This window comes from Gorilla gorilla, chromosome 16 (genome assembly GCF_029281585.2).
Source record: "Gorilla gorilla gorilla isolate KB3781 chromosome 16, NHGRI_mGorGor1-v2.1_pri, whole genome shotgun sequence".
NCBI classification, from domain to species: domain Eukaryota; kingdom Metazoa; phylum Chordata; class Mammalia; order Primates; family Hominidae; genus Gorilla; species Gorilla gorilla.
The window spans coordinates 73,526,715-73,540,513 of record NC_073240.2 but is presented as its reverse complement, the minus strand read 5'-3'; the positions used below and the strand labels follow the sequence as shown (position 1 = coordinate 73,540,513).

General features: G+C 44.4%; 2 protein-coding genes across 10 annotated transcripts in view; one reads left to right on the top strand and one right to left on the bottom strand.

Annotated features, from left to right (window-relative positions):
* Nucleotides 1-2,901, bottom strand: part of BBS4 (Bardet-Biedl syndrome 4) — a 52,013-nt gene extending 49,112 nt beyond the window's left edge. Inside the window, exon 1 of one of the 5 annotated variants that reach the window (XM_004056450.5) lies at nucleotides 2,815-2,901. In XM_004056450.5, the coding sequence (XP_004056498.3) occupies nucleotides 2,815-2,838 (24 nt within the window). In that variant the 5' untranslated portion in view covers nucleotides 2,839-2,901. Of the gene's footprint in view, nucleotides 1-2,501 lie in introns of all 5 variants that reach the window. The other 4 variants (XM_055363707.2, XM_004056451.5, XM_019011174.4 and 1 more) reach the window with 4 other exon arrangements.
* Nucleotides 2,802-13,367, top strand: HIGD2B (HIG1 hypoxia inducible domain family member 2B). Of its 5 annotated transcripts, none has more exons than XR_004067390.3 (4): nucleotides 2,956-3,247; nucleotides 5,793-5,892; nucleotides 8,956-9,134; nucleotides 12,984-13,367. XR_004067390.3 is itself a non-coding variant. In XM_031002296.3 (4 exons), exon 4 carries the CDS (start codon nucleotides 12,777-12,779, stop codon nucleotides 13,095-13,097), a length of 321 nt encoding a protein of 106 aa, XP_030858156.2. In that variant the 5' UTR covers nucleotides 2,956-3,247; nucleotides 5,793-5,892; nucleotides 8,956-9,134; nucleotides 12,764-12,776; the 3' UTR covers nucleotides 13,098-13,367. The 5 variants fall into 5 exon arrangements, 4 of the variants coding, with proteins under 4 accessions (XP_018866725.3, XP_030858156.2, XP_055219687.2 ...); XM_031002296.3 differs by having other exon boundaries at nucleotides 12,764-13,367; XM_019011180.4 differs by lacking the exons at nucleotides 2,956-3,247; nucleotides 5,793-5,892 and adding an exon at nucleotides 2,802-2,944 and having other exon boundaries at nucleotides 12,764-13,367.
* Nucleotides 13,368-13,799: the final 432 nt, after the last annotated feature.

Here is a 13,799-nt window from a genome sequence, read left to right as displayed (position 1 = left end):
CTTTTTTTTTTTTCTTTCTGAGTTTAGGAATGGAGGTTTAATAGGCAGAAGAAAGAAAGGAGAACAGCTTTCTCTAGTGAGAGAGAGGGGCTTCTGAGAGGAAAAGCAATTAGTTGTAACATTCTTTTTAATGACTGCATAATATTCCACAGTATGGAAATATCTGAAGTCATCAATTACCCTATTAATGGGCATTTAATTTGCTTCCAGCGTTTTGCCACTACGGATAGTACTACAACGAATGCCCTAGTACTACACGCTCATGTTTAACACTTTTTTCTGTGGGACACAGGTCTAGGAGTAGGATTACTGGGTTCTTTTAATTGTATTAAAAAATAAGGCAGGGGGCGATGGCTCACGCCTGTAATCCCAACACTTTGGGAGACTGAGGCGTGCAGATCACGAGGTCAGGAGTTCAAGACCAGCCTGGCCAACGTGGTGAAACCCCATCTCCACAAAAATACAAAAATTAGCCAGGCATGGTGGTGAGGGCCTGTAACCCCAGCTACTCGGGAGGCTGAGGCAGAAAAATCGCTTGAACCCGGGAGGCAGAGGTTCCACTGAGCTGAGATCACGCCACTGCACTCCAGGCAGGGCGACAAAGTGAGACTCCGTCTCAAAAAAAAAAAAAAGATAAAATACCACTTCCAAAAAGGACAGATATTCACATTTCCATGCATTGGTAACTTGAAAAGATGAAAATTACTATAAACGTAACACTACTAGCAATAAATTTGACAACAATGAAAAACAGTTAACTTCAGGCTTAATTGCTAAAGTCATATCAAAACAAAAGCTATTCTCTTTAAAACAGTATTAGACATTCAAATGTACATGACAATTCTGCCGTCACAGACTCAAGTTCATATTCTATTACACAAACACCTGTGATGAGCACTAGAGGATAAGCTATATTTGTAGCAATGTTATGTTACCCATTATCTTTTACACTTTAAGATTACGTAGAAGTATTTTCTTTTTTTTTTTTTTTTTTTTTTTTTTTGAGACGGAGTCTGGCTCTGTCACCCAGGCTGGAGTGGAAGTATTTTCTTTCCTATGTTTTTTAATATTTAAAACCCAGTAACATTAACCATGCTATTTACTTTTTTTTTTTTTTTCTGAGACGGAGTTTCGCTCTTGATGCCCAGGCTGCAGTGAAATGGCACGATCTCGGCTCACTGCAACCTCTGCCTCCTGGGTTCTAAGCGATTCTCCTGCCTCAGCCTCCCTAGTAGCTGGGATTACCGGCGCCCGCCACCACGTCCAGCTAATTTTTTGTATTTTTTTAGTAGGGACAGGGTTTCACTACGTTGGCCAGGCTGGTCTCGAACTCCTGACCTCAGGCGATCCACCCACCTCAGCCTCCCAAGGTGCTAGGATTACAGGCGTGAGCCACTGAGCCTGGCCTATTTAATTATTTTAAAATCTGTTTTTTCTTTCTTTTTTTTTGAGGAGTCTGTCTCTGTCGCTCAAGCTGGAGTGCAATGGCATGATCTCGGCTCACTGCAACCTCCGCCTCCGGGGTTCAAGCGATTCTCCTGCCTCAGCCTTCCAGGTACCTGGGATTACAGGCGAGCGCCACGATGCCCCGCTAATTTTTGTATTTTTAGTAGAGACGGGGTTTCACCATGTTGGCCAGGATGGTCTCAAACTCATGACCTCAAGTGATCCACCCATCTCGGCCTCCCAAAGTGCTGGGATTACAGGCGTGATGCACCGCATCCGGCCTAGCTATTTTAAATTTCTTAGCTTAATAAAAATGTTTCGGCCGGGCGTGGTGGCAGGCGCCTGTATTCTCAGCTAATCCGGAGGCTGAGGCAGGAGAATTGCTGGAACCTGGGAGGCGGAGGTTGCAGTGAGCCGAGATCGCGCCATTGCACTCCAGCCCGGGCTGACAACAGCGACACTCCGTCTCAAAAAAAAAAAAAAAAAAAGTTTCTGTCTTCAGAGTTTTCTAATTAGACTAGAATAATATGACTACTCTGCAAATGAGAGTAGAAAACAAACAAAAGGCCCTCTAACAATAACACTAACCTTGCTGCTTAGCCAAAACTAAGTTGTAAAACAGCCAAAGGCTGCTATTTGTACTGTTTTCCAGGGCGTTTTTCGAAAGACAATAAATTCCGAATACCTAAAATCATTCTAACAAATGGACAGAACAGGCTTTCAAACCCAACACTAAAGCAAGGTAAACAAAGCTTCACACTTGGCACTTTACCGAAATTAGATCCAATTATAGATATATGCCTCAAAAAATAGCGACTAGGTCATCCTGAATTCATCGGGTTCCTCTATATTAGCAGTTCTGTGGAGTGAACGCCCAACTCAGCCTTCAGATGAATTCCAAAACCGTACTTTCCTAAACTTAATCACCACAGAAAAAACACAGTCCCGCTCCACTGGCAGAAGGCAGTGACGCTGCAAGCTTCCAGGCAGTCGTCATGTTAAATTCCCAATTCACGGGATTAACAGAAACTGTCTACACAAGTGCTAGTCATTACCTTCCAAACCCCCGAGACAGAAAAAGATGGCACTACGGTAAGAGCCATTACTGGTGAAAAGTCTCCCTTCTCCGTCCAGCGCACCCCAAGAGGGACTACAGTCCTAGAACAGGACCTATGCTGCTAAGTATCCAGACTTGCCCCAGGCGACCAGTTCCCGGGACAGTAAAAAGGGGACCGTGTCGCCCCGCCCACCCTGAGCCGCTCGGCACCCAGCTCCGCCTCTCTCCAGGAACCGCTGCGTGGGACAAAAGCCACCCGCCAGCTTGCCTTGCCCTGCGGCCGGGCAACAAAAGAGAACCTCGGCGCTCACCGTCGCGACTCTCTCCTCAGCCATTTTAGCTCAGCCCACCGCTGCGCGGCCGGAAGTCGGCGGTTTCCCAGACGACGAGGCAAGCGGAAGTCGTAGGGCTGTGGAGGACTGTGAGGAGCCGGGGAAGGAAGTAAATCGCCGAGTGACCTAAGGAATCAGGGGGAGGATTAGGGTCTGCTCCACAGAAGGCTTACCTCTGAAAGAGTCGGGGAGGGAATGCGCAGTCACTCGCTGCCTTTGTCCCGAGAAGCCCCTAACACTCCTCGCCGTGGTCTGTACATGGTCTGTACCTCCGGCCGCGCTGGCTGGTAGGCCAGCCACCTGGGATGGCAGCCTAGTTCTCCCGCCACCTTGCCCTGCCATGACTCTAATCTGCATTTAATTCAGTCCTTCTTCCGGGAGACTCCGGCGGAGAATTTCATTCTCGCCTTAGGTACAAAACTCCCCGTTTCTTGGCTGTCACTATCGAACTGAGGTACTCACCTTATCAGCTTCCCACTCTTGTTTACTCCAGAGTTTGCAAACATGCTCCTGGTGGGCTGCATTTGAACCGCAGTCTTTTGATTGGAAATATTTAAAAGTTAGGAGATTTCACAAGAAATCGGCCATGGGATAAAGAGACGACAGTCGGCCTTTTCTGCAAGGCAGTGAAATAGATCTGAATAGCGGCTGCGACTGTAGATAAACATTTCTTCGCCTTTTTACCACAGTCTTCCCTTCCTAACATACTTAAGGCGTTCTCCATTACCTGTCTGGCCCCCGGTGCGGTGAATTAAATGTTTAGTGTTTCTAAACTAGGAAAACGTGTGGGCTTTGGAATCAAACATGAGTTCTGAATTTGACTACTGCATGACCTAAGCCCGTCGTTTCTTTGAGCCTCATTTATTAAAGTGCCGGGAGCTGTGTGATGAACAAAACGGAGGATCCCTGCACCTGAGCACTGACATTAGCCCCAATTCATACTTTTAAGTCTCGCCCTTGTAATTTAGACATAAAATCTGCCTCTCCCAATTCATTAACTGGGAAAGCATTTAAGACAAGTTTCTCCAGGCCTCTAAGAGAAGGAGAACCCCACTGACAATTAGAGTTACATAGAAGAAACAAGTACGGTAATATATCCAAATACAAGGGGAAAGGACAGCAATAGAATAACAGCTCTTCTAAGTATTTCAGTAACACTCTCTCTTTTAATCTTTATAACAATCCCATGAGACTGTTGGTCTCCCACTTTTTTCAGATAAATACTCTGCCTTTCATTTATTAAAAATAAAATTTTCCAGCTTGGCCAGCATGGTGAAACCCCGTCTCTACTAAAAATACAAAAAATTAGTCGGGCATGGTGGTGCCCGCCTGTAATCGCAGCTACTCGGGAGGCTGAGTCAGGAGAATCACTTGAACCCAAGCGGAAGAGGTTGCAGTGAGCTGAGATCGCATTTCTGTGCTCCAGCCTGGGCGATAGAGGGAGACTCCGTCTAAAAAACAAAAATTTGCTGGGCTCGGTGGCTCACGCCTGTAATCCCAGGACTTTGTGAGGCTGAGGTGGGCAGATCACCTGAGGTCAGGAGTTCAAGACCAGCCTGGCCAACATGGTGTAACCCTGTCTCTACTAAAAATACAAAAAATTATCCGGGCGTGGTGGCCGGCTCCTGTAATCCCAGCTACTAGGGAAGCTGAGGCAGGAGAATTGCTTGAACCCAGGAGGTGGAGGTTGCAGTGAGCCGAGATCATCCCATTGCACTTCAGCCTGGGCAACAAGAGCAAAACTCTGTCTCAAAAAAAATTTTTTTCAGAGGCAGTGGTCTCACTATTGATGTCCAGACTGGACTTGAACTCCTAGGCTCAAGTAATCCTCCTGAGGCAGGAAAATAGGGTCTGGAGGTAGGGAACATAAGGCCAATTCACACTTCAGCTATAACAGGTAATATTCTGTCCATAGGGCATAGGCCATAAATGTCTTTGTAACTTTACTTCATCTTCTCCATTTACATAAGGCATACCCGAAGTAACCATGGAATCCTCTGGGGTAATTTAAACTCCCCAAAATTCTGTAACGGAGCCACTGAACTTCTAAGCTCAGGCCCGCTCCCACACTGGAGTGTACTTTCATGTTCAGTAAATTCCTTGTCCCTTCCTTGCTTCGTTTGTGCATTTTGTCCAATTCTTTTTTCAAGATACCAAGAACCTGGACACCCTCCACCTTTAACACTTCCACCTCATCCTCTCAAGTAGCTAGGATTACAGGCACCAGTCACCATGCCTGGTGCTAAATTCTCCACCTTTCGGTGATTAATTAAACACCTTGCCTAAGTGAGCCGAGATCGTGCCACTGCACTCCAGCCTGGGAGACAGAGCAAGACTGTCTCAAAAAAAAAAAAAAAGATATAAAGATGAAAAATTATTCTTTTCTAATCCACAGTGCTTAGTTTTTTTGTTTTTGGGACAGGATCTCGCTCTGTTGCCCAGGCGGAAGTGCAATGGGACAATCACAGCTCACTGCAGCCTCTACCTCCCAGGCTCAAGTGATCCTCCCACCTCAGCCTCCTGAGTAGCTGGGACTACAGCTTCATGCCACCACACCCAGCTAATTTTTGTATCTTTTGTAGAGATGGGGTTTCATCATGTTACCTAGGCTGGTCTCAAGCTCATGAGCTCAAGCAATCCAGCCACCTTGGCCTCCCAAAGTGTGGAATTACAGGCGTGAGCCACCCTGCCCAACCCACGGCGCTTAGTTTCATGCAGTTTTTCAGTATTCCAGTCCTCTTCATGGGCAGGGTTACTATGCAACACTGGCAGTCTAGGAAGAAATCATTCCCAAGGATTAAAAAAAAAAAAAAAAAAAAAAAAAGAGGAATTGAAGCTAATATCTTCTGCCCTATTCTTTTTATCTTCTACCCTATTTTTTCTTTTAACACATATTCTTTTTGCCACTTTCAAAAGACTGATTCTCAATCTGACATGTCACTCCCTGTTCTCTTCAGTTACCCTTTAGTTCTGCTGATTTGGGGAATCCCCAACACTCCTCTACAGAGAATATACAACATCCAGAACAAAATTTTCCAAAGGCTTCTTCACTAAAGTGTAAGAAACTACTTTCATCTTTTCCTTCAAAGATGCAACAATTTATTTCAGGGACTAAATGTCCAAGGTCCCTTTAACCACCAGATCAAAAAACATTCTAGAGAAACTCCTCTATTATTTCCACCAAATGATAAAAAGTAGAAGCCATTACGTCTCCTTTTTCAGAGCAAAGAACTGCAGACTCAGGCCTAGTCCATTTACATGACTGTCTGGGGGTGCCTACTGCAGTCAGGAGGGCCAGGTGGCAGCTTGGTCAGCGGTGAATAGCGAATAGACTGCAGCATTCTCCTTATAAAGGATTTACCCCTCAATTCCAAACCTTTCCTCAAGGGATTAACAGAAAAGCCAGTAGATGGTGAAACTTAAGTGGCGAATGGATTACAAAGGCTAACTGGTATCTGTAGATGGCTATATGAACATGTAACTTGCAAATACAGAAGAATACATAGTTAAAGTGTTGTCTAGACATCTGGATGAAGTTTTCATTTTATTTTATTTTATCTTATTTTTAGGGAGAGTCTCGCTCTATCACCCAGGCTGGAGTGCAGTGGTGCGATCTCAGCTCACTGCAACCTCCAGGTTCAAGTGATTCTCATGCCTTGGCCTCCCAAGTAGCTGGGATTACAAGCATCAGCCACCACACCTGGCTAATTGTTGTATTTTTAGTAGAGACAGGATTTCACCATGTTGGCCGGGCTGGTCTCAAACTCCTGACCTCAAGTGATCTGCCTGCCTTGGCCTCCCAAAATGCCAGGATTACAGGCATGAGCCACCATGCCTAGTGTGGATGAAGTTTTAATAAGATATAATAATGTCCTTTATATCATAGGTGTGGAAGAAAAGGAAGAGGATGGGGAAATGAGAGAAGAGCATCTTTTCTGGGGGATTTTTAAAATACATATTTCTACACAATAAAGATTTGTTTTTCAAATAAATAAATTACTCTATAGCACTCTTATATACTGTCAGTTCAATAAGTTGTTAACATCTTTTGGAAGGCATCTGGCATTATAAATCCTTAAAAATGTGCATACCCTTTGATCAGTTCTATTTCTGAAATTATATGCTAAGGAAGCAATCAAGAAAACAAAGATTTATAAGAAGAGTATTTACTACACATTTACTTTGGATAATTAAAAATAATACTTTAAAACTGGAAAGAAAGCTGGGCCCAGTGACTCGCATCTATAATCCCAAGGCCCAGTGACTTGCGGCTATAATCAAGGTAGTGCCACACTCCTGCCTGGGCAACAGCACGAAACTCTGTCTCAATAATAATAATAATAATAATAATAATAATAATTTTAAAGGAGTCCAAGTGCGGTGGCTCATGCCTATAATCCCAGCACTTTGAGAGGCCAAGGCAGGCAGATGGATCCCTTCAGGTCCGGAGTTTGAGACCAGCCTGGCCAACCTGGCAAAACCTCATGTCTACTAAAAATACAAAAATTAGCAAGGTGTGGTGGCAGGCGCCTGTAATCCCAGCTACTCGGGAGGCTGAGGCAGGAGAATCACTTGAACCCAGGAGGTGGAGGTTGCAGTGAGATGAGATCGCGCCACCACTGCACTCCAGCCTGGGCGACAGAGCAAGACTTTGCCTCAAAAAAAAAAAAAAAAAAAAAAAAAAAAACCATTTTGGTTCAAGGTAACACAGGAAAACAAGATTTTCGTTCACTGGGGAGAATGTTTTGCTTGGAGAAAAAACTTCACGTTTATTTAGCTTATATGTTCCCTATGTATAATAAGGAGTCACTGAGGGTTTTAGGAAAGGAACAAATATCATAAAACCTAAGTTTTAATTATGTTTAGCTGTGCGGTTGTCTTGTGGGATCTAATACTCACTGAAAAAAGCGAGATGTGGCCACCTCCATGGATCCTGCCATGCCTACATGAGAGTTCTGACTCTATGCCTCCAAAGGAGGAAAACCAATACTGGATTTTCTGGAAAAGGAGCCTCTTATTTATTCTCCTGAGCTATAGAATTTATAAGGAACTATATACTGGAAATTACACCTGAAGGCTAGTCACAGGGAAGAAGAAGTCTACACTTCTGCTTGGAGAGTACAGGGCCACTGAGACTACTGGTCCACACTCCCTGGCAACTTCTCCTTTTCAGAATAATGCTGTCTGTGTGGTTTAGGTGTATCTCCCACTGAGTATCAACAGCAGAAGCTAAGTACTATCTAAGTCACATAAACAAGGCAGTAACAAGTGAACCAGACAGGCATCCCCACCTCAGACAGTCCCTTAGCTATTCCCATCCTGTCAGTCCACAGTATGACTCAAGTTGTACATCCCTGTCTCTATCTCAGGTCTCAGTCCTCAATACAGCACTTTTGTTTTTTTTGAGACAGAATTTCACTCTGTCACCCAGGCTGGAGTGCACGATCTCACTGCAACCTCCACCACCTGAGTTCAGGCAATTCTCGTGCCTCAGGCTCAGCCTCCTGAGTAGCTGGAATTACAGGCATCCGCCACCACGGCCAGCTAATTTTTTGTATTTTTAGTAGAGACAGGTTTTCGCCACGTTTGCCTGGCTGGTCTTGAACTCCTGAGCTCAGGTGGTCTGCCCACCTAAGCCTCCCAAAGTGCTGGAATTACAGGCGTGAGCCACCGCACCCAGCCCTTCATCTTTATATCTTGTGTGGATCAGGGTATCTCCTTTTTTTTGACCTCATTTATCATAGTGCATATCAGATTATATTTATTGATTGGTAAATACATAGATGAATTAGTACATGAAACAATAAATGATTATAATACACAGATATTAGATTGAAAAGTTATGAAAGATAAATTTTTTAAAATGTTCAGTTTATTCATGATCTCATTTTTCCTTCGAGTTTTAATAACAGAATTTTCTAAAAGGCATAAATGTATGCTGATGTGTGATATGTGTAGGATATCTGTTGAGATAAGAAGTCAGAATAGTTTTTGATCCATAAAACTTACTGTAGACAAGAACTTAAGTTTGTTATTTTTAAAGGTAAATCAGCTTCTAACTTCTTTATTTTGTTTAACCCTTTCTAACTTCTTTATTTTGTTTAACCACTTTTCCTCTAGCTACTGAGGTCAAACCTGAAACAGGCTGTAGACTCCACCAGCTGGGTAAGAATGGGAAGAAGATCAGAAAACCTAAACTTTGGTTGATGGACTATTTTGCCCAGGCAAAAGCAGGGAATCTATGAGGAATATGAAGACATTCGTCGGGAGAACTCTGTTGGCACTTTCCACTGTTCCATGTAAGTAGGAAACGTTTGGACCAGCAGTTGGTTACCAGGATGCTTCTGGCGGGCTCTGGCAACAGCTCCTTCCACCCCTCACTTGCTTAACAGAGACCCTTTCTTGTGTTAGGGAACATCACTCTCACATAAATGATGGTTTCTCGCATGCTGAAAGAGGTACTTTCTGCTTTGGTGCTTCTTGCTAACATCCTATGCTCTGAAATTTCTGAAGGTTTTTGGTACCAACAGGACAACCCTGTTGGACATTTTTTTATATATTTTCCCAAAATGCAAGTGTTTTTTAAAAAGGTAGGCTCAAAATAGGCTACTCCCTATTCCTGTTCTCAGTGTGAGCGCTGGTCTGTTCATTTGGGCAGTTTCTCCCCATAACATTTATGGTATAATATTACATCTTGAGGAGGGGTATCTGGTGCATTTAAAATAATCCATAGTTAGTAAGAGAGAAGAGTTGCCTCTTAGGAATTTAACCTCTTGAGATTTTCATTCTACCCAAATCCTATCACAAAACCATCTGGCTAGTTTATAATTCTGGCTCATAACTACTTAATAACTATATCCTTCCTTCCTTCCCTTCCTTCTTTCCTCTTCCCCTCTCTGCATCTTTTTCTTCTTTCTTTCTCTCTTTTTTTTTTTTTTTTTTTTTTGAGACACAGTTTTGCTCTTGTTGCCCAGGCTGGAGTGCAATGGCAGAATCTCAGCTCACTGCAACCTCTGCCTCCTTTGTTCAAGCGATTCTCCTGTCTCAGCCTCCCTAGTAGCTAGGGCTACATGAGTGTGCCACCACGCCCGGCTAATTTTTTGTATTTTTAGTAAAGATGAGGTTTCACCATGTTAGCGAGGCTGCTCTCAAACTCCTGATCTTAGGTGATCTGCCCACCTCGAAAGTCCTAGGATTACAGGCATGAGCCACTGCGCCTGGCTGCCCTCTTTCTTTCCTTCTTTCTTTTTTTTTCTTTTTTCTTTTCCCTCCTTCCTTCCTTCCTTTTCTTTTTCTTTCTTTTCTTTTCTATTTTTGAGACAAAGTCTCTTGCTCTGTCACCCAGGCTGAAATGCAGTGGCACAATCATGGCTCATTGTAGCCTCGAATTCCTAGGCTCAAGTGATCCTCCTACCTCAGACTCCTGAGTAGCTGGGACTACAGGCATGCGCCACCATGCTCAGCTAATTTTTTATTTTTTGTAGAGATGGGGTTTTGCCATATTGCCCAGGCTGGTCTCAAACTCCAAGGCTTAAGTGATCCTCCTGCCTTGACCTCCCAAAATGTTGGGATTACAGGCGCGAACCACTGCACCTGATCAGATTATTTCTCTTACCATGTTGCTCTAATTTCTCTATGTTTTAATTGGCTGCCCCCAGGAATCTCTTTTTCTCCAACTAGTGAGCTCCGTCTGTTGAAAATTATAGAAACTAGGGCTAGGCGTAGTGGCTCACGCCTCTAATCCCAGCACTTTGGGAGCACAAGGTAGGAGGATCACTTGTGTCCAGGAGTTTGAGACCAGCATGGGCAATATATCCAGACCCCATGTCTACAAACTTAAAATACAAAAAAATTAGCCAGGCATGGTGGCACACTCCTGCATTCCTAGCTACTTGGGAGGCTAAGGCAGGAGGATCACTTGAGCCCAGGACGTCAAGACCACAGTGAGTTTTGATCATGCCACCAAACTCCAGCCTGGGTGACAGAGTGAGAACCTGTCTAAAAAAAAAAGAAAAGAAAATTAGGGAAGCTGTTCTAGTGGATCCCAGGCTCATATTCCAACTTTACCAAAAATTCCCTCTGTGAGTGACACAAGTTATTTCCTTTCTCAGCACTTCAGTTTTCCTCTGTGTAATATGTGACTATTGGACTCTGATATTCACCAACCTTTGTAGCTTAAGTGTTTTAGAAATCCAGGATTCTGTGAGTACCTCTTCCCTCTTGTAACTCCTGTCCAGTGCAGTCAGTGTGCTCTGAATAAGATGCAGGGATAGAGTCTTTTAGCAAAGCAAAGAGGGAAAATAATGAGTTGAGGAAAATAATGACACAGGGAAAGTCAGAGAGAAGAGGCACTTGAGAAAGACGTCAATCAGAGCAAGAATGCAAAAGAAAATAAGAGGAGAAAAAGGGGACACAGACCATATATCAACAAGGAAAAGTATTCTTTTCTCCCATACAGCTCTGTTTCTTCCCTACCAGCTCCAGATCCCTATTTTTAATTTTTATTTACTTTTATATATTCTATTTATTATTTTATTTTTTTAATTTTTAGAGATACAGTCTTGCCCTGTCGCCCAGGCTGGAGTGCAGTGGCATGATCATGGCTCACTGCAGCCTCAACTTCTGGATGCTCAATTGATCCTCTTGCCTCAGCCTCTTGAGTAGTTGAGATCACAGGCATGCATTACCATGCCTGGCTAATTTTTTCATTTTTTATAGATACAGAATCTCGCTATATTGCCGAGGCTGGTCTCGAACTCCTAGGTTCAAGTGATCCTCTTGCCTCAGTTTTCCAAGGTGCTGGGATTATAGGTGTTAGCCACCATGCCCAGCTACCAGACCCCCTATTTACATGCAATCTCTTTCCCAAACAGAACATTATTCCCTTGCAGTCTTGCTGTTGTTGCCCACCCAGGCTGGAGGGCAGTGGTGTGATCTCAGCTCACTGCAACCTCCGCCTCCCGGATTCAAGCAATTCTCCTGCCTCAGCCTCTTGTGTAGCTCCTGAGTAGTGTGCCACCATGCCCGGCTAATTTTTGTATTTTTAGTAGAGATGGGCTTTCACCATGTTGCCCAGGCTGGTCTCAGACTCCTGGCCTCAAGTGATCTGCTTGCCTCGGCCTCCCAAAGTGCTGGGATTATAGGTGTGAGCCACCATGCCTGGCCTCTTCTTACTTTTTCTTATGAGATAATTGTAGATTCACCTGCAGTCGTAAGAAATAATAGACAGATCACATATACCCTTTCTACAGTTATCCCATGGTAACATCTTCCAAAACTATTGTGTAATATCACAGCCAGAATGTTAACATTGATACAGTCCACCAATCTGATTTAGACTTCCCCACTTTTACTTCATTTGTGTGTATTTAGTTCTGTGCAGTTTTGTCACACGTGTAGGTTTTCCTATCTGTCACCAGAGTCAAGATACAAAGAGTTCCATCGCCATAAGCCTCCCTGTCGTTACCCTTTAATAAACATATACCTCCTTCCCACCACCTCCCCATTCCTAACCCCTGCAGCCACTAATCTATTCTCCATTTCTATAATTTTGTCCTTTCCAAGTTGTTATATCAAATAACATTATATAAAACATGTAGGCTGGGCATGGTGGCTCACACCTGTAATCCCAGCACTTTGGCAGGCTAAGGCAGGCGGATCATGAGGTCAGGAGTTCGAGACCAGCCTGGCCAATATGGTGAAACCCCGTCTCTACTAAAAATATAAATATGAAAATTAGCCTGGCATGGTGGCATGTTCCTGTAATCCCAGCTACTTGGAAGGCTGAAGCAGGAGAATTGCTTTAACTGGGACCAGGGAGGCAGAGGTTTCAGTGAGCCAAGGTTGCACCACTGCACTCCAGCCTGGGCTACAGAGCAAGACTCCTTCTCAAAAAAAAAAAAAAAAAAAAAAGGATTTTCTCCTGCAGCTGTGGCCTAGGCATGGCGACTCTCGGCTTTGTGACTCCGGAGGCCCCCTTTGAATCATCAAAGCCCCCCATCTTTGAGGGGCTTAGCCCCACTGTTTACAGCAATCCAGAGGGTTTCAAGGAAAAGTTCCTTCGCAAGACCCGCGAGAATCCGGTGGTACCCATAGGTTTCCTGTGCGCGGCGGCCGTCCTTACCAACGGCCTCTACTGCTTCCACCAGGGCAACAGCCAATGTTCACGGCTTATGATGCACACCCAGATCGCCGCCCAGGTCTTCACCGTTGCAGCCATCTTGCTGGGTCTAGCTGCCACCGCTATGAAGTCTCCACCCTGAGCCCAGGGTCTTGAAAACTCTGCAGAAATCATTCCAAAACCCAGGAGCAACCACTGGCCCTACCATGGGACTTACTCTCTCCTCTCCTTTGAGAGGTCCCTGTGCCGTTGGGGGAGGAAGTGACCCTTCCTGTAACCGTAACTGAAAGATTTTTTCAAAAATCCCAGATTCTGTTGTTTGAATGTTACATACTTCTATTTGTGCCACATCTTCCCTCCACTCCCCTGCTTAATAAACTCTAAAAATAAAAAAAGTAAAAAATTATACACATACTGTATGTAATCTTTTAGGATTGCTTTTATGAGCTAGGCATATTTGTATGGGAAGGGGGAATTTTTATTTCTTTTTTGAGATGGGCTGCACTTGTCGCCCAGGCTGGAGTGCAACTTCGGCCCTGTTGCCCAGGCCGAAGTGCAATGGCACAATGTCGGCTCACTGCAACCTCTGCCTCCCAGATTCAAGCAATTCTCCTGCCTCAGTCTCCTGAGTAGCTGGGATTACAGATATGCGCCATCACGCCCGGCTAATTTTTTGTATCTTTGGTAGAGACGGGGTTTCACCATGTTGGCCAGGATGATCTCAAACTCCTGACCTCGTGATTAGCCTGCCTTGGCCTCCCAAAGTGCTGGGATTACAGGCATGAGCCACCGCACCTGGCCAGGAAATTTTTTAAGATACGGAAAAGTACAGAGCATGATCTTG

Bases quoted from the DNA above. Each gene is read 5' to 3' on its own strand.
- HIGD2B (XM_019011180.4), top strand. From the start codon at position 12,777: ATGGCGACTCTCGGCTTTGTGACTCCGGAGGCCCCCTTTGAATCATCA.